This window comes from Staurois parvus, unplaced genomic scaffold (genome assembly GCF_062004578.1).
Source record: "Staurois parvus isolate SC_StPar_1 unplaced genomic scaffold, SC_StPar_1.0 ptg000461l, whole genome shotgun sequence".
Classification (NCBI taxonomy): domain Eukaryota; kingdom Metazoa; phylum Chordata; class Amphibia; order Anura; family Ranidae; genus Staurois; species Staurois parvus.
Genome location: NW_028318257.1, coordinates 818835 through 840313, shown reverse-complemented (window position 1 = coordinate 840313; position 21479 = coordinate 818835). Strand labels below are relative to the sequence as shown.

Below are 21479 nucleotides of genomic sequence, written 5' to 3'. Positions count from 1 at the left end.
CAATTCTTAGATGTGTCTGTAGTAGTTTTTCTTTTTTAGGCTTTCTTCTATTTTCCTCTGGTGATCTGGCCAGTAAGTCTGTTGTCGTTCAAAAGAACAAGCTCCCTTGCAGATTGTATTAGTTTACAGGGATTGAGACAAACTACTGAACACTCACAGGGGTGCTTACAATGATCAGCTTTTATTTATTTATGTAAAACGTTTATCCCAAAAGGAAAAAACTGTTTGCTGTAACGGAATATAAGATGTGAGCTGGAGTTTGGCTTCAATGTGTTAGTGTATTTAAATCTGCTAATACGTTTAGGCCTCATGCACACATGGCGTTTTTATAGCCACTTTTAGGGGGCGTCAGGTGTTTATTTTTTAATTCTGCTTCCAAATGGCCCTCTATGTTATCCTATGTGTTTATGCACACATAGACTTGTAGAAGCTTTTAGTAGTAGTAGCAAGTCCCTGACCTTTTCCAAAAACAGAGCAGCTGAACAATGCATAGATGTGAATGTGTCCCATAGGAAACCATGTTAAATGGACTGTAGTGTGTTTCTGCGAAAAGCACTAAAAAAACACATTGGTGGGAACCAAGCCTAATAGGTCAGTACAAAAATAGATAAAGACTACCTGCAGATAAACCATGGCTATTGTCAATATAGGCAATTTGTAAATGTCAGTGATACCCAAGGCTTTAGTAGACTGAATGTCATCTAGTTGGGTCTCTTTCAGATGGGACGGTTGTGGGTTTCGGTAGGTGTCTTTCAGATGGGACGGTTGTGGGTTTCGGTAGGTCTCTTTCAGATGGGACGGTTGTGGGTTTCGGTAGGTGTCTTTCAGATGGGACGTTTGAAGGTTTTGGTAGGTTTCTTTCAGATGGGAGGTTTGTGGGTTTTGGTAGGTTTCTTTCAGATGGGAGGTTTGTGGGTTTCGGTAGGTGTCTTCCAGATGGGATGGTTGTGGGTTTCGGTAGGTGTCTTTCAGATGGGACAGTTGTTGGTTTCGGTAGGTCTCTTTCAGATGGGACGGTTGTGGGTTTCGGTAGGTCTCTTTCAGATGGGGTGGTTGTGGGTTTCAGGAGGTCTCTCAGATGGGACGGTTGTGGCTTTCGGTAGGTGTCTTTCAGATGGGACGGTTGAAGGTTTCGGTAGGTCTCTTTCAGATGGGATGCTTGTGGGTTTCGGTAGGTGTCTTTCAGATGGGACGGTTGTGGGTTTTGGTAGGTGTCTTTCAGATGGGACAGTTGTTGGTTTCGGTAGGTCTCTTTCAGATGGGACGGTTGTGGGTTTCAGGAGGTCTCTCAGATGGGACGGTTGTGGTTTTCGGTAGGTGTCTTTCAGATGGGACGGTTGAAGGTTTCGGTAGGTCTCTTTCAGATGGGACGCTTGTGGGTTTCGGTAGGTGTCTTTCAGATGGGACGGTTGTGGGTTTTGGTAGGTGTCTTTCAGATGGGACGTTTGAAGGTTTTGGTAGGTTTCTTTCAGATGGGAGGTTTGTGGGTTTCGGTAGGTGTCTTTCAGATGGGATGGTTGTGGGTTTCGGTAGGTGTCTTTCAGATGGGACAGTTGTTGGTTTCGGTAGGTCTCTTTCAGATGGGACGGTTGTGGGTTTCGGTAGGTCTCTTTCAGATGGGGCGGTTGTGGGTTTCAGGAGGTCTCTCAGATGGGACGGTTGTGGCTTTCGGTAGGTGTCTTTCAGATGGGACGGTTGAAGGTTTCGGTAGGTCTCTTTCAGATGGGATGCTTGTGGGTTTCGGTAGGTGTCTTTCAGATGGGACGGTTGTGGGTTTTGGTAGGTGTCTTTCAGATGGGACAGTTGTGGGTTTCGGTAGGTCTCTTTCAGATGGGACGGTTGTGGGTTTCAGTAGGTCTCTTTCAGATGGGACGGTTGTGGGTTTCGGTAGGTGTCTTTCAGATGGGACGGTTGTGGGTTTCGGTAGGTGTCTTTCAGATGGGACAGTTGTTAGTTTCGGTAGGTCTCTTTCAGATGGGAGGGTTGTGGGTTTCAGTAGGTCTCTTTCAGATGGGACGGTTGTGGGTTTCAGTAGGTGTCTTTCAGATGGGATGTTTGTGGGTTTCGGTAGGTCTCTTTCAGATGGGACGGTTGTGGGTTTCGGTAGGTGTCTTTCAGATGGGACAGTTGTTAGTTTCGGTAGGTCTCTTTCAGATGGGACGGTTGTGGGTTTTGGGTAGGTCTTTTTCAGATGGGACGGTTGTGGGTTTCGGTAGGTCTCTTTCAGATGAGACGGTTGTGGGTTTCGGTAGGTCTCTTTCAGATGGGACGGTTGTGGGTTTCGGTAGGTCTCTTTCAGATGGGACAGTTGTGGCTTTTGGTAGGTCTCTTTCAGATGGGACGGTTGAAGGTTTTGGTAGGTCTCTTTCAGATGGGACGGTTGTGGGTTTCGGTAGGTCTATTTCAGATGGGACAGTTGTGGCTTTCGGTAGGTCTCTTTCAGATGGGACGGTTGAAGGTTTTGGTAGGTCTCTTTCAGATGGGACGTTTGTGGGTTTCGGTAGGTCTCTTTCAGATGGGAGGGTTGTGGGTTTCGGTAGGTGTCTTTCAGTTGGGACGGTTGTGGGTTTTGGCAGGTCTCTTTCATATACAACGGTTGTGGGTTTTGGTAGGTCTCTTTCAGATGGGACGGTTGTGGGTTTCGGTAGGTGTCTTTCAGATGGGACGGTTGTGGGTTTCGGTAGGTCTCTTTCAGATGGGACGGTTGTTGGTTTTGGTAGGTCTCTTTCAGATGGAACGGTTGTTGGTTTTGGTAGGTCTCTTTCAGATGGGACGGTTGTGGGTTTCGGTAGGTCTCTTTCAGATGGGACAGTTGTGGGTTTCGGTAGGTCTCTTTCAGATGGGACGGTTGTGGGTTTCGGTAGGTCTCTTTCAGATAGGACGGTTGTGGGTTTCGGTAGGTCTCTTTCAGATGGGACGGTTGTGGGTTTCGGTAGGTCTCTTTCAGATGGGACGGTTGTGGGTTTCGGTAGGTCTCTTTCAGATGGGACGGTTGTGGGTTTCGATAGCTTTCTTTCAGATGGGACGGTTATGGGTTTCGGTAGGTCTCTTTCAGATGGGATGGTTGTGGGTTTCGGTAGGTCTCTTTCAGGCTCTGTTCACACCTGTGCAGTTTGCTTTTTGTCTGTTTTGCAGTGCTTTTCGCAGTTCGTTTAGCCTTTTTCGACACGTGTCTCTGAAGCATTTTTACTGCGTTTTCTGTTTTGTTCAGCTCCTTTTTTTTTTTTTTTTTTTTTTTTTCTTCAAGTGGAATTTTTTTTTTGATGGACAGAATAAAAATGCAAAACGCCGCAAAAACGCACTACCATGAATTTCAACAGATTCTCTGTTGAACTGTATTACAGCAAAAACGCTGCTTTTTGCTTTTAAAAAAAATCCCTGACCTTTTCCAAAAACGCAGCTGCTCAGAAAAGCATAGATGAGAACATGTTCCATAGGAAACCATGTTAAATGGACTGTAGCGCGTTTCTGCAAAAAGCACTATAAAACATATTGGTGTGAATGAAGCCTTGGATGGGGCAGTGGTGGGGGGCAGCTGTGCCGTGCCTTTACTGTCCCAAGACCACCCGCTTGATCCGTGTCCACCAGCATCTTTATCTTGGGGCGCAGACTTTTAAAAGCATCTTTGCTTGTCAAACTTGTCCATTGAGTTCAATGGAGCCACACGCAATTTCAGAGCAGTAGAGCGGCATTAAAGGGTTAAATCATTTGGCGAGGAGGCAATATAACGCCCCCTTACGTCCTGTCAAATGCCCTTTAAAAAGTGATCTGAACGTGGATCGATCTTCAGAGGGCACAGCACTCCACCGCGAGTGTGAAAGAGTTCTTAGAGTTTACTTCCACTTAGGATGATGTTTGGAGATTTCCTTCTAAAATGCCACTTGTAGGCCAACGAGCGGTACACATGTGTTGTGGGCCTTGTGTCAATGCTGGACGATATGGAGAGAAGGAAGATTAATGACAGAAGAGAAGCAGACATTATTAAAAGATCATTAAATGTAACTTTTCTCCTTTGAGAGCCCATTTCTGGCCATCCCGCGCCCTGTTATGTCATGCTCCGAGTAGCTCCCCACTGTCTGCCTTGTGTGGATACAACTATACTCAAGATGTTTTCAGGAGCATTGTGCTGATTACACCACATGAAAAAGGACTTTGTCTTCCGCCTGAATGGAGAGAATAATCCTATTAAACAAGTGTGTACTCTCTGCCAGTGCTGAAAAGGCTTATTTTACAACAGTAGAAAGAGATTTTCTTCTTTTTTTTCAAAAACTGTCGCTGGCACCTGACCAGGGACTTGTTTCTCTGCATCTGATCCAAGAGTGAAGACTATAGCGATTCATGTCGCACCTGTACAGGCCGCCCTCATTCTTTGCTGCAGACTTAAAGGGAACCTGTCAGATAGACTTACACCGAAACCATTTTTTACTTTCAAGTGCAAGTACCGAGCCTTTCGGTCAAGTACTCGCTGATGCCAAGTACTGATACCTTTGCAGTGTGATTTGAGCCCATTCATGGGCTGGAATCGCACTGCAAAGAATTGCATGCGATTTGAACAGGAATGCTGTGCAATTCCTATCTGAATCACATGCTATTTCCTATACAGCTTCAGTGTGAACCCAAGTTTGTCATAGGGACTTTGAGCCTGACTTCACACAGGAGCAGTGTGGGTGACCTCCCTTCATGATGGGTTCCAACCAGTGAAGCTCCGACTGTGGCAGTGGCAGTGGCTTCGGCTTGGGGCTCTCCTGCCTCTCCCACAGCTTGGTTCTCTGCATCTCCAGTAGCTCTCTCCCTCAGCCTCCAGCGATTCAAGCCATCCACTGGACCCCATCTCCCCCCCCCCCCCGGCTCCACTTTACCAGATTGCCGATCCCCCTGCTGTCAAACACCAAACAGCCACTTCACCTGTCTAGGGATTTGAAATCCCCACAGCTTTTTCTTCTCTCTTCTTAGTGCTGACATTATGAATTTTGTTCCCCATGGAGACACAGACAGCAACAACAAAAAAAATTCTTACTCTTACTTTGTACAAAACTGAAAGGAAATTTTGGCTGGAGTTGGACCCAACATTTCTAGATCATTCTGGAAGTGAACCTGTTCTGAAGCGACAGGTTCAGTTAGCCTAAATTTACCCTTGCAGCCCATTAGCAACCCCCCCACCCACAAACACACACCCTGTTCCCGTGCAAGAGCAAAAGCTAGCCATAAATGGATTGAATCTCAGTTGGTTCAGGAGAGACCAGCCGTAATTCGATCAATCTATGGCCCATTGTGACAGCAATGATTGGCCCAACTTTGTCACATGAAAGAGGTCATGTGCTCTTTCAAACCAGGTAATCGCCTTCAGCTCCCAGTGCTGAACCAGCCTGTTGGATTTTTCCAGATGATCACTGCTGGAGGCTATGGCCACCAGCAGTGGTCATTGTGTTCTGTCGGTGGGGCAGACTCCCCGCCAGCAGAACACAATAGCACTGCAGAAGAGATTCCCCCATCAACACTGTGTTCCAGTTAGAACTGTTGGGGCCATAATCCAGAAGTGGAAAGAACATCATTTCACCATAAACCGGCCATGACCAGGTGCTCCTCACAAGATTTCTGACATAGAAGTGAAAAGAGTGATCAGAAGAGTTGTCTACGTGCCAAGGACCACTTGTGGAGGGCTTCGGACCTGGAATTAGCAGGTACAATTGTTTCAAAGAAAACGATAAGTAATGCACTCAACCGCCATGGCCTGTATGCACGTTCACCACGCTAGACTCCATTACTGAAGAAAAGCATGCTGAAGCTTGTTTAAAGTTTCCTACACAATATTTAGACAAGCCTGTGAAATACTAGGTGAATATAGTCTGGTCAGATGGGATCAAAATTGAACTCTCTGGATGCCATAATACACACCATGTTTGGAGGTCAAATGGCACTGCATATCACCCCAAAAACACCATACCAACGGTGAAGCATGGAGGTGGGAACATCATGGTGTGGGGCTGTCTTTCAGCATACAGTACTGGCAAACTTCATGTCATTGAAGGAAGGATGAATGGAAAAATGTACCAAGACATTCTTGATAAAAATCTCCTGCCATCCACCAGGATGATGGAAGATGAAACAAGGGTGGACATTTCAGAAAGACAATGATCCCAAACGCAAAGGAAATTCTCATTTGGTTTCAAAGAAAGAAAATAAAGATACTAGAATGGCCCAGCCAATCACCTGACTTGAATCCAATAGAGAATCTATGGAAAGAACTAAAGATCAGAGTTCATAGAAGAGGCCCACAGAACCTTCAAGATTTGAAGACTGTGTGGAAGAATGGGCCAAAATCACACCTGAGCAATGCATGCGACTAGTTTCTTCATACAGGTGTCCAACAAAGGATTTTGTATGAAGTAGTAAATAAATTTCAATTAGCATGTTCAATACTTTTTCCTTGTGTCATTCCATTTTATTACACATAACTTAATTTCTGAACTTGTTTGTTTTGTTTTTTTGTATGTATGTATTGCATGTGTTGTTACCAACATGTGATGAAAATTTCCTGTCAATATCACCTTTAGAAATATATTTACCTAGAAAAATGGTGACATATTTAATACTTATTTTACCAGTTGTACATTCGCCTTGTTTCTGCAATTCCATTATTGAATGTCACGCTTCATGTCCATCGGTCTATCTCGGCTGTTTTTCCACCGAGCAGATGTGAAGTTAGCAAAGATATTTTTACAGGAAACAATTCATGAAGCATAAAGAGAGCCTGACCTGCTGCCTCTGTCATTACAGACACTAGTTCCTTTATAGCAGTCTGTCAGTTCCATTCTCCAAATAACAAACTTTCTTCTGGAACATGAAAGCAATGGTTCCCTTGATTTCCTGTGTACATAGACCACGTTTGAGACAGCATAACTGGGAATTGTGATACTTTTATTGTGTGATGACAGTTTTGCAGTATTGAAATGTAGGATATTTGCCAAGTGAGCACAGATGTGTGACATCTAAAAGATATGTGTGCCATGCAATGATCCTCTGGTCTGCTATATGGTATGTTTTGCTTTATATATAGAACGCCAGTGTTTGCACAGACTGTTTGCTTAATGTGCGCTTCTGTTTATAGCTGAATATAAATCCACATCTGTCTGTGAAAACCGCGAGTTGAAGCTTCATTGTAAGGAGCCCAAATTGCTCAACATCTACTCCGCTGTCTACGGTTATTTTGCCCATGAAAAGAACTTGTGTTCCACGGATAGAGACCAAGGGATGCCATATGGTGAGTGCAAAGGAAATATCTGATCATGACGTTGGCAAATGTAAACAAGTAAAACTTTAGCTTGATTAAAATATTGCAGATAGTGTCCATAGGAACTGGCCTAGAACTACAAGGTACACACCTACAATATATGGCCAAAGGTGTGCAGGAAACAGTTCCTAAAGCATAAAGAGAGGGGTAAAAAACATTGTCTACTCCTTATTAAAGCAGTCCATAGGATATCAGACCTCAAATGAAGTTTACCCACTCTTCAACTTTGTGGCTATAAAAGACTCTTTTGGGAGAGCTTTCTACAAGATTTTGGAGTATGCTTGGGGAATGTGTTCCCACTCAAACAAAAGAGCATATGTGAGGTTAGGTAATGATGTTGGATGAGAAAACCTGGCTTGCTACTTTATGACCAAAGGTATGAGTATATCCCCCCCACCATCAAATTATTTAGTTCAGATATTTCAAGTGAAGGCTACTGTTATTGATGCAGTATACAAAGGACTACTTAGACAACCATGAGCTTTCAACCTTCTAGCAACAATTTACTGGAGTCTCTTTTTTGTTCCAGCATGGCTTTGGCCCTGTGTGCACAATTAGCTTTGTAATGACATGGATTGAGTTTGGTTTTGAGGAACTTGAGTGGCCAGCAGAGCCCTGACATCAAACCTAATGAACACCTTCAGGATAAACTGGAATGCCAACTACATGCCAGGTCTTTACACTTAACATCTCTATTTGACCTTGAAAATGCTCTTTTGGCTGAGTGGGAGCACAATCCCACAAACATACTCCAAGATCTTGTGAAAAGCCTTCCCAGAACAGTGGATGCTTTTAATGGCACAAAAGAGGGGCCAAACTAATCAGCAGTCCGATTTTCTATGGACTGTTTTTATAAAAGGGAAAAGGTTGGCAAATGTTTCTTTTTTTCTCAAAACTGTCTTGCCTATACTTACTTGGCAGGGGAGACACCATGATCATGAAGGTGGTTCTCCCAGGGTGAGGCTCTCCCTTGCAATTGTCCCAAATGCGTGAAACTCGACTGCATAATTTGTGGTATCGTTCACACTTTAGAAAAAAAAACTGTCTTGCCTTTTAGCAGTCAAGTGTAGGAAGATCATAAAAGTTTCCCAACCCTTACTGTAATTCCCATCAAGGGTTATCGTTCTAGATAGTAAATCATTGGGTAATCAGATAGCTGAGGCCTTTAACCAAATTTTTGCTATAGGGTGAGCCATTTATGTGTACTGTAAGCATACAATATGTATATCAGTGATCTCTGTTTTTGATTTTGCAATGAGACACGAAGAGTTGGGTATGTGACAGCCCAGTTCAAGATCCTAAAGACACAAGAGTGGAAGCACTCTCAGGTTTGGATAGCAGGCAGACTGAATTTGTCTACAAATAGATAGCTGTGAAGCACCATTATGGAGAAGACATCCAATGGCAGAGAAGAGGATAAAAACTGGAATCTTTTGCCCAGTATCCCAAAATATTGAGATATTTCGCGTTAGGCCTAGATCATATATGCTCTTTAGAGACAAGCCTTTGTGTGATAAAAGGCTAATATGTTTGATTATATAGTTTCAGTGGTTGGATTGTCTTGTACAGTTGCAAGAAAAAGTATGTGAACCCCTTGGGATTACGTGGAGTTTTGCATGAATTGGGCATAAAATGTGCTCTGAAGTCACAACAATAGAAGAACACAGTCTGCTGAACATAATACTACACAAACATTAGATGTTGCCATGGTTTAATTGCACATAACATGTAAACATTCACAGTGCAGGGAGGAAAAAGTATGTGAACCTTTGGACTTAATAACTGGTTGACCCTCCTTTGGCAGCAATAACCTCAACCAAATATTTCCTGTAGTTGCAGATCAGACCTGCACAACGATCTGGAGTAATTTTGGACCACTCCTCTTCACAAAACTGTTTCAGTGTAGCAATATTCTTGGGATGTCTGGTGTGAATCGCTCTCTTAAGGTCATGCCACAGCATTTCAATCAGGTTGAGGTCAGGACTCTGACTGGGCCTCTGAAGAAGGCGTATTCTGTGCTGTTGCAGCCATTGTTTTGTTGAATTACTTGTATGCTTTGGGTCATTGTCCTGTTGCATCACCCATCCTCTACGGAGCTTCAGTTGGTGGACAGATGGTCGTACGTTTTCCTGCAAAATGTCTTAAAAAACTCTGGAATTCATTTTCCCATCAATGAGAACAATCCGTCCAGGCCCTGAGGCAGCAAAGCAGCCCCAAACCATGATGCTCCCTCCGCCATGTTTTACAGTGGGATGAGGTTTTGATGTTGGTGTGCTGTGCCTTTTTTTCTCCACACATAGTGTTGTGTGTTCTTCCCAAATAACTCAATCTTGGCTTCATCTGTCCACAGTATATTTTGCCAGTAGTGCTGTGGAACATCCAGGTGCTCTTTTGCAAACTTCAAACGTGCTGCAATATTCTTTTTGGACAGCAATGGCTTCCTCCGTGGTGTCCTCCCATGTACTCCATTCTTGTTTAATGTTTTCCTTATTGTAGATGTGTCAACAAAAATGTTAGCATGTGCCAGAGATTTCTGTAGGTCTTTAGCTGACACTCTGGGATTCTTCTTTACCTCATGCAGCATTCTGCGCTGTGCTCTTGCAGTCATTTTTACAGGACAACCACCCCTAGGGAGAGTAGCAACAGTGCTAAACTTTCTCCATTTGTAGACAGTCTGTCTTACCGTGGACACATTAACATCAAGGCTTTTGGAGATACTTTTGTAACCCTTTCCAGCTTCATGCAAGTCAACAATTCTTGATTGTAGGTCTTCTGAGAGCGCTTTTCTGCGAGGCATGGTTCACACCAGACAGTGCTTCTTGAAACCAGTAAACCCAAAACAGGTGTGTGTTTTTTAAGGGCAGGACAGCTGTCAGCAACACATCCAATATCATCACACTGACTGGAGTCAAGGTTGGCTCACTCCTGGCTCCAATTAGCTCTGGGAGAAGTCATTAAGCTAGGGCCTCACATACTTTTTCCTCCCTGCACTGTGAATGTTTACATGTTATGTGCAATTAAACCATGGCAACATCTAATGTTTGTGTAGTATTATGTTCAGCAGACTGTGTTCTTCTATTGTTGTGACTTAGATGACGTTCAGAGCACATTTTATGCCCAATTTATGCAAAACTCCACGTAATCCCAAGGGGTTCACATACTTTTTCTTGCAACTGTATAAGAAGAAAGAAAGGGGCATACACGACTTCAGAGTTAAGCTGTCACAATCTGATCAAAAGTACCAATGTTGATTATAAGTGACATCTGTGTATAAACATGTGGGTTCTCTTTGAAACACTGGAATTAGCAGACTATTCTGTTGCATCATAGGCTTCATTTTTAGTCTCTTGGGAGGAATGGGAAAATTCCAAGCGGTTTTAAGTAAATATATTGAATGTACATCTGTGTTTTACACGACATGATGTTCGGGGAGTAACATTTTCTTTCTTTTTATCTCTTTCTTTCCGAACCCTTATTCTACAAATCTTTAGCACTGTTATCTGTCATTGTCACACCATAACATACTTTGCTTACTTTGCATTAATGTGGAACTGAGCTAAAGATTTAAGGATTTGCTATGTTACTGAGAACATTTAGAAATGTGATTGTGCTTAAACAGTGCACTGAAATATATACCTTTTGTCCTGAAAAATAGGACTTCCTGGTATTGTAGTGTGCCTAGGCACCACTGTCCCCACAGCATTATAGCTGTATATCTGGACTGTGAGATCTAAGGCAAAGTGCTGCTCATTGTTCTCCTTGCTGGAGGTTCGGACAGAAGGAACAAAGCCTTGCCTCTACCAAAGATGGTCACCTCCATCTTGGTGCAGCACTACCCCCTTAGTAGTTGTTGAAGTTTTGGGGGTCCCCCTATATTCCTGCACAGCCAGACAACATGCATTTTCACAAACTTGCATCTAGGAGTCAGTAACCAGTCCTTAAACTTGTGTTTTTAAGTTTTATTAGGGAAATTGAACTAGGATAGGGTAAGGGATTATGGGATGCCCAATGAACTGAAAAACTGAAGACAACTTCCCGAACTATTTACAACTGGTTCCAGAAAACAGTCTCTTTTGGAGAGCTAGCCAGCGTCTCCTGTAGTACCACCCCAAACCAAAATGCTCCTCTGTCTGGCTGCCTGAGGAAACGGTGTCTGTCATTTTAAGAAATAAGACAGTCCCAGGTGGTGGCTTATCTGTTTTCCCACTAGAGTGCTCCTTCCCCTATCTGGCCCAGGGGGTGCAGATCTACTTACTCAGTCCTTCTCCTGTGTTGTTGGTGGGTTGAAGGCTGCTACTAGGCCTTTTAGCTGGGCTGCTCCTTCCCTACCTCACAGGTGGTGCTCTCTCAGCTTTCTTCCTTCCAAGATCTTCTGCCTGTAGGTGAGCCCCTCTCCATCTGGGCCCCCTCACAGGCTCCTGCCTCCAGCCTCACAATCCTCTTCCACCCTAACTCTCCTCCAACTCTTCTCTCCTCCAGGAGAGCAGTCTCATTTATTCTTAAAGGCTGTCCTGGCTCCTTACCAAGCCTCCTGTTGGGGATTGGCCAGGGTCCTCTAAGAGTACAGACCAGCCACTCCTCAGATCAGCCCATTGCTTCTAGACCTTTCTCCCACGTTTGAACTAGAGCTCCCCCTAGCTAACTAGGAGGGTGCTACATATCGTTAGTCAGTTATTGGGAAGGATCAGCTGCAGGGAAACCACTGATAATACTAGTGACTAGTCCTTTTTTGGGCACAGCTTCCAGAGTTCAGTTCCTCTTTAAGAAGCTTAGTGTATTTGTACCTGGATTGCCTCCTCAAAGTTCCATCTCCTAGGGGCCTGTTTACGAAAACCTTGATCTATCACTACATTGCATTTCATATCACTATTAGAGCCTAAATGCAAAATTTATTTAATAAAAAGCAATGTGTAAAAAAAATGGTTCTAAAATGGCCTCTGAGATGTATCAGGTCAGGATAAAATTTAGGTTTTGGGAGTTATGGGTAAAGGTTTGGGATAGGATATATAGTACTTGTTAGGGTCAGTTTAAATGTGGCAGTTGGTCATGCGTAAATCGTTCTTGTAAAGATTAATGTTTTAGGGCTTCGGTGAGGGAGTTTGTTGTGGGGACCTGTTTTACAAATATAACACATTAGAAAAAAACAGTTATCTCATCTACAGAAGACTTTGTTGTCCAGTTTCTCCCGTTTGAAAATAATGGTTAAAAAAGAGAAGGTGACAAGTCATTCACAAGTCCATTGTTCTCCGTAAGAGCCCTGCTTGTCTATGGCTGCCATTTATTTATATCCTCCATAAACTTGACCTCCAAGGCCTGATCCAGTATCTTAACCTTTTGCCGCCCGGCCAATGGCTGATTGGCGGCCGGAAAAATCACTCAGCGTTCCGGGTGGACGCCATATGGCGTCCTTTGGGGCATGCGCAGTTTGCGCGCCTGCAGAGCCGTGCAGCTCGGACACGGCCGATGACAGGTCTGAGTACCGGCCCTGTTGCCATTACCATGTGACCTGCTGTGACCAATCACAGCAGGTCACATGACAGTTGTATACAATGAATGGCTTCATTCATGCCATCCATTGTATACTAGTGTGCCTAGCTGTGAATGGTCATGGCGATCACATGCACAAGCTGGGCCAATCACAGCCCAGCTGTGTCATGTGATTAGCCATGGCCAAATCACAGCTAAGCACAAAAAAAAAAAACCCTGAATGTCATTCAGGTAAATGCTTGCTTATAGCAAAGTAATTCTTAGCTATAAGCAAATTGTGTAAAAAAAAAAAAAAATACTGATCACTTCCCTAAAGTAGTACAATGTTACTATGGTAACATTGTACTACTTTGGTCATAGTGAAATATGAAAAAAAAGAAAAACTTTTAATTAAAAATAATAAACAATTTTAAAAAATATTTTTTTTTTCATACTGTCACCAGTCAGTGTCCCTGTTCACCGCCATGCCAGTTATATGATGACGCTGTACTGCACTGGTGACAGTATGTAAAAAAGAAATAGTGAAAATAATTTTTTTAATTTTTTCATTTTCCAAAAAATTATGACAAAAAAAATACAACTTCAAAAAACTCGCCATGCCTCTTATGAAGTACGTCGGACTGTCTACTTTGCAAAAAGGGGTCATTTGGGGGATATCTGTACTATTCTGACATTCTTGGAACTCAAGAAATTAGATTGGCTGTCAGTACTTCAGGATTGATCAATATTCAGATATGTATCATAGTTTGTGAACTCTATGACTTTCCTACAAACTAAAAAATACATCCTAATTTGGGTTATTTTCACCAAAGACATGTAGCAGAATACATCTTGGCCTAAATTTATGAAGAACAATTATTTATTTGCAAACTTTTATAACAGAAACAAAGTAAAACGTGTTTTTTTTTTTCAAAATGTTCGGCCTTTTTTTGTTAATTTAGCAAAAAATAAAAACCCCAGCGGTGATTAAATACCACCAAAAGAAAGCTCTAGTTGTGTGAAGAAAATGATAAAATTTTAGTTTGGGTACAATGTTGTATGACCGCGCAATTGTCATTCAAAGTGTGAGAGCGCTGAAACCTGAAAAATGGCCTGGGCAGGAAGGGGGTAAAAGTGCCCAGTATGGAAGAGGTTAATGATATTACCTTCAATCCCTGCAGATTGTGTGTCATATTCTGCGATGGAAGCATTGGCACACCGGTGTTATGGGAAGCAGAGATGTCGAATGCTGGTCAGTGATAAGCATTTTGGAAGTCCTTGTCTACCAGGCATCATCAAACATCTCACTGTAAATTATTCCTGCGGTAAGGAAGCTAGTAGCTTTTAAACAGTCTAATTGCTTTGATAATTGTCTGCATTGTTTTTTAAAATTATCTGTTATGACCCTTAAAGCCCATCTCGGGGCAAAGAAAACGTTTTTCTATGTAGTGGGGCTGCACAGGTTAACTGCTCGTTTTTGTGTAGGGTAGAAGCGATAGGAGATATACTTTACCTAATCCTCCAATCCTCCAAGCACAAGACTAGTCCAGCACCCCCGCGCTCCAGCGGTCTTGAGTTGTGGACTGTTCCTGATGTCATCAAGCCCAAGCAGACTCCATAGACCAGGAGCAGTCCACCACTGGACCATGGGGGAGCACCATTTTTGGTGGAACGAAGGATTGTGTGAGTATAAACTTTCTCCTCACCCCTAGACAAAACGAGCAGTTGACCCATGCAGTGTGGGCAGAGCCTGACTGCAGGGGTAAACTTTTTTTTTTTTTGCCCAGAGTTGGGCTTTAAATATTGCTTGAGCCGTTATTAAAGTCTGTACTGAAATACAATAGATGCCATTACCAATATGCTTCAGAAAAATGCTAGTTGCCTGGCTCTCTGACTTCAATACTTTAGATCATTGACCTTAAACATACAAGAAGGTCAGAGTAAAGTTGGAACTGCATACTTGTTCCTAGCCAGTAACTCAAAAACTACTGAAGCCATTGGACAGTAAGAGAACTAGTCTTTTCAGAAAGACCTGTTAGCAATGTCAACCTCTAACCTTTCTCAGTACAGGTTTCTGTGCAGAACATGTATTCTGCAGTTTCATTTTCCATGGTAGTCTAAGTTTCAGACATAATACCACACTATGCCAGGATGGAGAAGTCTAAAATACCCATCTCTACCTTCAGAGAATAATACTGGGCATAACAGGTCCAATGGCCAGAGAAGCCAGCAGTGAGAGACTAGAACACACTATATGAAAACATACTAAAGAAAAGAGGTCACCAAAAACTATGGTTCTTTAGAAAAATAATAATAACTAGAAAATCTACAATTTCTGGGGAAATTGTGTAAAGTGTTCTTGCCGCAACCTTTACCAACTGATTGATGAAATGTAAGCAGTGCACATACAAAGCCTGACAGAGGGAGAAATGGATTTCAGCTTGTATTTTGGAGCTCACAGTCCAGCCTGTGTGACTCAGCTGCGTGTGAGTCATGTTTGGTTGCTATAGCAACTCACTCAGTCAGGAATGTCAGCAGCTCTGCTCTAAACATGCTGTTTAAACTTGCCAACTTCACTGGCGATTGCCATATTCAAACACTTGTAGTTTTAAAAGTATAAATGCTACAGCAAAGAGCCTTATATTGTGATAATCACAAGAAGCAGGGCTAAAAAATGAAGGCACAGTCGCAGTTTAAAAACGTCCCTTAAAATTTCAGGTGGCTAGAGTGGATTTTCAATGAAAGTCAATGGGAGGGGTGAGTTGCAAACAAATGGTCATATTCTGAAAACTATCAGGAGTATGTCCTAGCCGTGAACATTTTTAGTGACATTAGGGTTAGCTGAACGTTTTGATATAAGATATGTGTAGGTGGGCTTGAAAATGACAGAGTGATGGCAGTTTACAAATCATGTTCTGATTTTTCCTTCCACACTCTAGCTGTGCTCTGCTGCCACTGTACATGTACCATTCATTCCTATGGGAAAATTTTGCCACAAAAACCGCGATATTTCTTGAACGATTCGGCGAAACGTTCCACAAAGTAATAGCAATCCGATCGGAAACAATCCGCACGTTTTGATATATTACTTGTCTTGTAGTGTAAAAACTGTGGGAGGAGTTAGCGTGGCAAATTTGGCTATAATAAGAATAAGAATATACTTGTGAGATAACAATAAGTGCTCTTGCTATGCAAGAACACTTAATAAAAAAAGAGATAGCAAGACTTTGTAAGATTCATTGAAGTCCAATATTTTTTGCAGCACAAGGTGGATAGGGTAGTGACTTAGACGTCAGAGGAAGGAACCACATCATGGTAGAGGACAGCCATCCAATACGCCCAGAAGTTTTGAATGATGAATTATGGAACAAAATGAAGGTCATAGACATGGGCCACCAGAAGTCTGAGTATAATAGCTCTTCTAATGGGGGAAGCTTGCCTTTTAATTTCATTTTTAAGCAACTTAATTTAACCACAACACATAAATTACCCTTTTTAATCCATAATCTTTGCTTTTTTCACAAATGTTAGTGCAACTAGATTTTTAAAGAAAAAAGTCTCGATATTGGTGATTTTGTTTTTGGAATGAGTACAGTTTTCAGAGAAAAATGGCAGTCAGGCTGCACAAATCAGGTAATTGATTTACTGAGGAATGCTTGTTGAACCCAGGGTGGACCTGACATTTAGCTCTTTATAACTAGACCAATTGGTCCACCCTAAACAGATGCATCCATCAAGAAGTCAGTATTCTTCAACCAAGTCATATTTAATACATAAAATAGAAATAGGTGCCTCTGAATGAAAATAGCGAGAACGTTAAAAAGGGGAAACATACAATATTCTGTTTTTCATTTATAGTTCCCCAAATCATTCTGAAGGAGGTTGACCCAAAGATTTCTAATCTAATACCCCCTTTGAAGCAGAACGATGGTAAATATGGTAACTATCATGGCTTATCTTCATATTTATTTTTAATGGACACTTTTTTTGACCATGGACAACATAAAAGCGTGTAATTTACTAGAAAGGACATTTAAAAAAAAATAGGAAAAATGATCACCTGATGGTTGGATCTCCAACTTCGGCTTATGGCTAGCATTTGGAAGAGGATTAAAATATTTTTTATCTAAAATACTTTTTCCCGTTGACATGTTAGCACCTCATTAATGAGTGCAGTGTCAGGTCCCTAATTATATGTGGTTTTTTGGGTATTTTTTAGGGTATTTTCTACTGTTGTATTCCTATTTTATAGCTGAAATTCAAAACTTGTAGATCTAGGAGTGGTGCTAATGACCATCTGACAGGTGTCCCCACAGAAACATTTTTTTCTAGTTCTTTACTGGTGATAACCCTACAATTTTGGATTTCCCATGAAGTGTATCTAAAACCAAGAACAAAAATGTAATACATTGCAGATTATTAGTCCTTAGATGTGAAGGCTGCATTAATTTTATTTTTTTCCTTTGTTTTCTCCTGCTGATCCTTTCTACTAGGGTATAAAAAATGATCTCTCCCTATGACTGTGGGCCTAGTGTTCTTGTGCAGTGGACTGTTCCTGACTTCCTCAAGCCCAAAGACCTGCTCTGTACATGATGATGTCAGGAATAGTCCACCTCTGGTTTGCGGGGGAGCGCTGTTTGCCACTGGAGCAGAGTATTGGGTGAGTATAAAGCTTTCTCCTCTCCCCTGGATAAAAACGAGCATCCTAGGATGCATTAGAAAACTTTTTTTTTTGCCTGGAGTTGGCAAACAAACTTTTCGAACAACATTTGTTCGGTCATCGAATGTACCAAATAGCCATCTTTACACTGAGTGAGCATTGACATCCTAGGAAAGGAAATGTGGTACTGGCAGGATCACCAGGTGAAAATAAAGGAAAACGCTTAAAAAATGAAAACAAATGCAGCGATCACATCTATAGACTGATAAGCTGCAATATGTGACATTTTGTTCTTGGGTTTTGATAAACTTTATGATTTTATTCACCAGTTTTTAACCCAAATGGAAATGACTTTGTTACACATTTCACCGCTACTCTCGATTAAAGTTTACTCCCGTAATAGTAAGTGCAAACATTGCTTCAGCTCAAGGCACTATAGAGAGGACATTCAATATCATTAAGTTCGTGTGCAAATATTTCACAATCCATTAGTATTTATCTGAAAAGTGTTACATATTATATCAGACCTCATGTTTAGCAAACTTCCGTCCTTTAGTATCTTGTAAATAGTGAAAAAATATAGTGTAAGCTAATAAAACTCTATGGAGTAAAAGATTTTATAATACTTGGAATCCATGGTCAAGAAATGTGGTTCTCCCCCCATTTTTCCCATTCACTTTAGACATGTATCAGTTCCCGGTGCTGATAAAATGCATGTTTTTTAGAACCACTGCATGAACGCTATGATGTCACTTCCTGTTTACCATAATGCTTTGCAGGAAAACCCAAGCTAATTCTTATCATCTTCTAAAATCTGCATGCATAGTCCGAGAGCAGATTTAAAACGTTTTGTATGGCATGTTGCATTATTAAACACACATGTTGCATTTTTTTCACTGTTTATGTAAAATGATATGTGTATGTTAGTGTGTTTTGTTTTTTGTTTTTTTTTTTGTGGCTAATCCTAAGGCTACGTTCACACTGATCCACCGCAAAACCGTATAGGCGTTTTTACCATGCTTTCTGAGCATTTTTAAAGGACACGTGACTTAAAAACTGCACCAAAAACGCTTCTCAGGGGCGTTTTTAAAGGGGGTTTTTGAGACGTTTCCATTGATATCAATTGGAAGAGGCTTTTTTGGGGCTTTTTTTAAACTCACCAAACATGCCCCAAAGATGCTGCAAGCAGGAGTTTTTACACCGCACCGCAAGCACAACGCCTCAGTGTGAAAACATACATAGATATACATTTACATACCTAGGGAAGCATTTTTCTTGAGCTTTTCAGGTGCTTTTTTTAATGCAAAAATGCTTCAAAAACTCCTCAGTGTGAAAGTAACCTAAGGCTTGGTTCACACCTACATGTATGAACATGTGCAGGTGCATTTCTGTTCATTGTGTGTAGGATAGCCTATTTATTTCAATGGGGTGCCCTATGCACAAAAAATATGGAAAAGAAGTTCCTAACTCTTTTCCAAGAACACCCCGTAATGAACAGCATGGTGCCACATGGCGAGCATTTGCAGACACATGGGGATGACACTAACAATTAATGGCACCACTGTGCATCTGCTAAAGGGCAACGCATTTTGGGAAGGCGCATGATTTTGCACGTGTTTCCGACATGCAAAGTCCTGAACCTAGCTTAAGGCCTGGTTCACACAGGTGCTAAGGGGGAAGTAAAAATAGGTGGTTGTTCCACATTTTTACTGCCAGCTCAAATCTGTTCACAGTATCATGGCCACCTGTTGAGCTAAGCAGGCACTCTGCTTGCCAAGTGCATCCAATGACATCAACAGAACCGCGCTTCAATCGTGTGTCAAATGCGTAGCACACAGTAACTGCATGGTATTTCAATGTAGAATGTGCATTGGAGTAAGGAATAATGGTGTTTAATAGGCAACAGGAACACCAGCAAACCGCCACTCACACATCTCTGAAAAGCAATCCTCTGCAGATCGCGTTTTAGAAAACTGGTAAAGTCCACTCCCTGTGTGAAAGGAGCCTTTAAGTGATCATTTTGTTTGCCCACACAGGACAAAGCAAAGGATCATTTAAAGAATGTATGTACTGTATGTTCCAACGTTTTCTTTCTTTTTTTTAAATGTAAGAAATCGAAGTGTGATTGGAGGAGGATATAATGATTAATGTTCTTTTATGACCATTTTCTTTTCTTATATTTGCATGTAACATTAAATAGCTTTTTTTTGTATGTCCTCAAATTTTTCATGCCCACAGCCTGGCCACAGTTTTACTTTAAAGTGTATGCATAGCCTTTGTTTTGGACAGAGTAGTGAAGTTTAAAACCCCTGGAAGTTTATTTTTTGCTGTCTGTGTACCATTGGGAAAAATAGGTTTTGCCTAGTAATACAATTTAAAGTAGAAGTATAACCAAAGCTATTTTGGCTATACTTTCCCTGTAGATCACAGGAGTGCAGAACAAACTGCTAAAGTCCAGGGTGGCTGATGTCATAAAGCCAGTCCAGGTTCTGAAAAGATCCTAATAATATCAGAGATCCTTGACTGGTTCTTGGCTCAGCCTCTCTGCAATCCGGGAGCCTGAGCTAGCCGCTTCCCAGTGAGCGCTGGTGGGGCAAAGCAGAGAGCCAGAGACTGACAGTCACAGCTCTGTGCTAAGAGTGGAGGGCAGAACTGAGCGATCACGGTGTTTGATAGCTCAGTTCTCACTGCAGAGCTGGTGGGGGACTGATGCAGCATCGGATCAGTGATGTCCATACTTATATTTTAAGCCTAAACCAGTTTTGTACACATTACAGACAAATTCTCTTCATCAAAATCATGTTGTTGAAATTATAGAAAAGGCCAAAAATAGTGTAAGTGATTACAAGCTAGAGTGGAAGACCATCAAAAAGTGTGGAACTATAAATAAGATGGGAAAGCCCAGTAGGTGTGTTACTTGAGACTGCAGAGAGGCTTGTGACTTCCTTAGTAATCTCTGCTCTGACCACTTACGCTTTAATTATTTTGGTACAAAACCCATTGGTGCACACTGAAGGTAAAAATAAAATAAATAAATATTTAAAAAAAACTTCAGCAGTCAGTAGATGATGCACTTTGGTGCTTTCTTGATACCTTAAGCCACAGGTGTCAAACTGGTGGCCCTCCAGCTGTTGCCAAACTACAAGTCCCATGAGGCATTGCAAGATTGACAGTTACAAGCATGACTCCCAAAGATAGAGGCATGATGGGACTTGTAGTTTTGCAACAGATGGAGCGCCGCCAGTTTGACACCCCTGCCTTAAGCCTAGGGCCACAGGTGAACTATGGCAATGGCAGACTTAGTACAAAAATGACCAATGGTTTGGCACTGGACTTGCTTAGAATATACCTGACTATTTGGAAATATATTCATCATCATTCCTTTCTAAGAGAACCAGTCATCGGTTTATGACAAAGTTCCATAATGTAGGTAGCTATGGAGCTCTGTCCATTGATTGTGTTGTGCACTCTGAGGAACTGGATGATAATGGGCAATGGTTGGTATAGAGTCAAGCAATTGCATGACACTATCTGCCAGGCCTTTTAGCTATGACTCTCTTTAACCCTAGGTTCACACAGATTTCAGTACGTTTTCCAGTTTGAAGAAATGAATTTACCATGATTTCCTATGCATCTAGTTCACATCTGTGCGTTTTCGGAGTCCTGCGCCGAGCAGCTGCCCTGCTGCATTGCGATCACAGGAGGTCAGCCGCTGGGCATGGGTGCCATTCAGAGAATGCTTTGCATTTTCTCAATGAATATAAAACATCCTCTGGTTGAACAAGATGGAAAGTGTGATGTCACCACTCCATTTCTCCACCTCAGCCAGTCAGTGAACACTTTGCATTTATTGAGAAAATGCATGGGAAGCCATGAAGTTAATGAAGACCTTTAGAGTACCAATGTCTACTACAGTGATTTCTAGTATCTACAGCAGCCTTGCTCAGCCTTTTCAACACAGAGGAACCCTTGAAAAAACTTTCTGGTCTCAGGGAACCCCCACTAATAATTACTATATCTACAACTCATGACACATTAGCGTCATTGGGAAGAATTACCCCC

At 41.9% G+C, this 21479-nt stretch overlaps 1 protein-coding gene and 1 pseudogene across 3 annotated transcripts in view; both read left to right on the top strand.

Annotated features, from left to right (window-relative positions):
• EVA1C (eva-1 homolog C) overlaps nucleotides 1-21479 on the top strand; it is a 110202-nt gene that overhangs the window by 80337 nt on the left and 8386 nt on the right. The window contains exons 4-6 of one of the 3 annotated variants that reach the window (XM_089688933.1): nucleotides 7109-7261; nucleotides 13939-14082; nucleotides 16616-16687. In XM_089688933.1, the coding sequence (XP_089545059.1) occupies nucleotides 7109-7261; nucleotides 13939-14082; nucleotides 16616-16687 (369 nt within the window). Of the gene's footprint in view, nucleotides 1-7108; nucleotides 7262-13938; nucleotides 14083-16615; nucleotides 16697-21479 lie in introns of all 3 variants that reach the window. The other 2 variants (XM_089688932.1, XM_089688934.1) reach the window with 2 other exon arrangements.
• Nucleotides 8198-8319, top strand: LOC149452836 (U1 spliceosomal RNA; annotated as a pseudogene).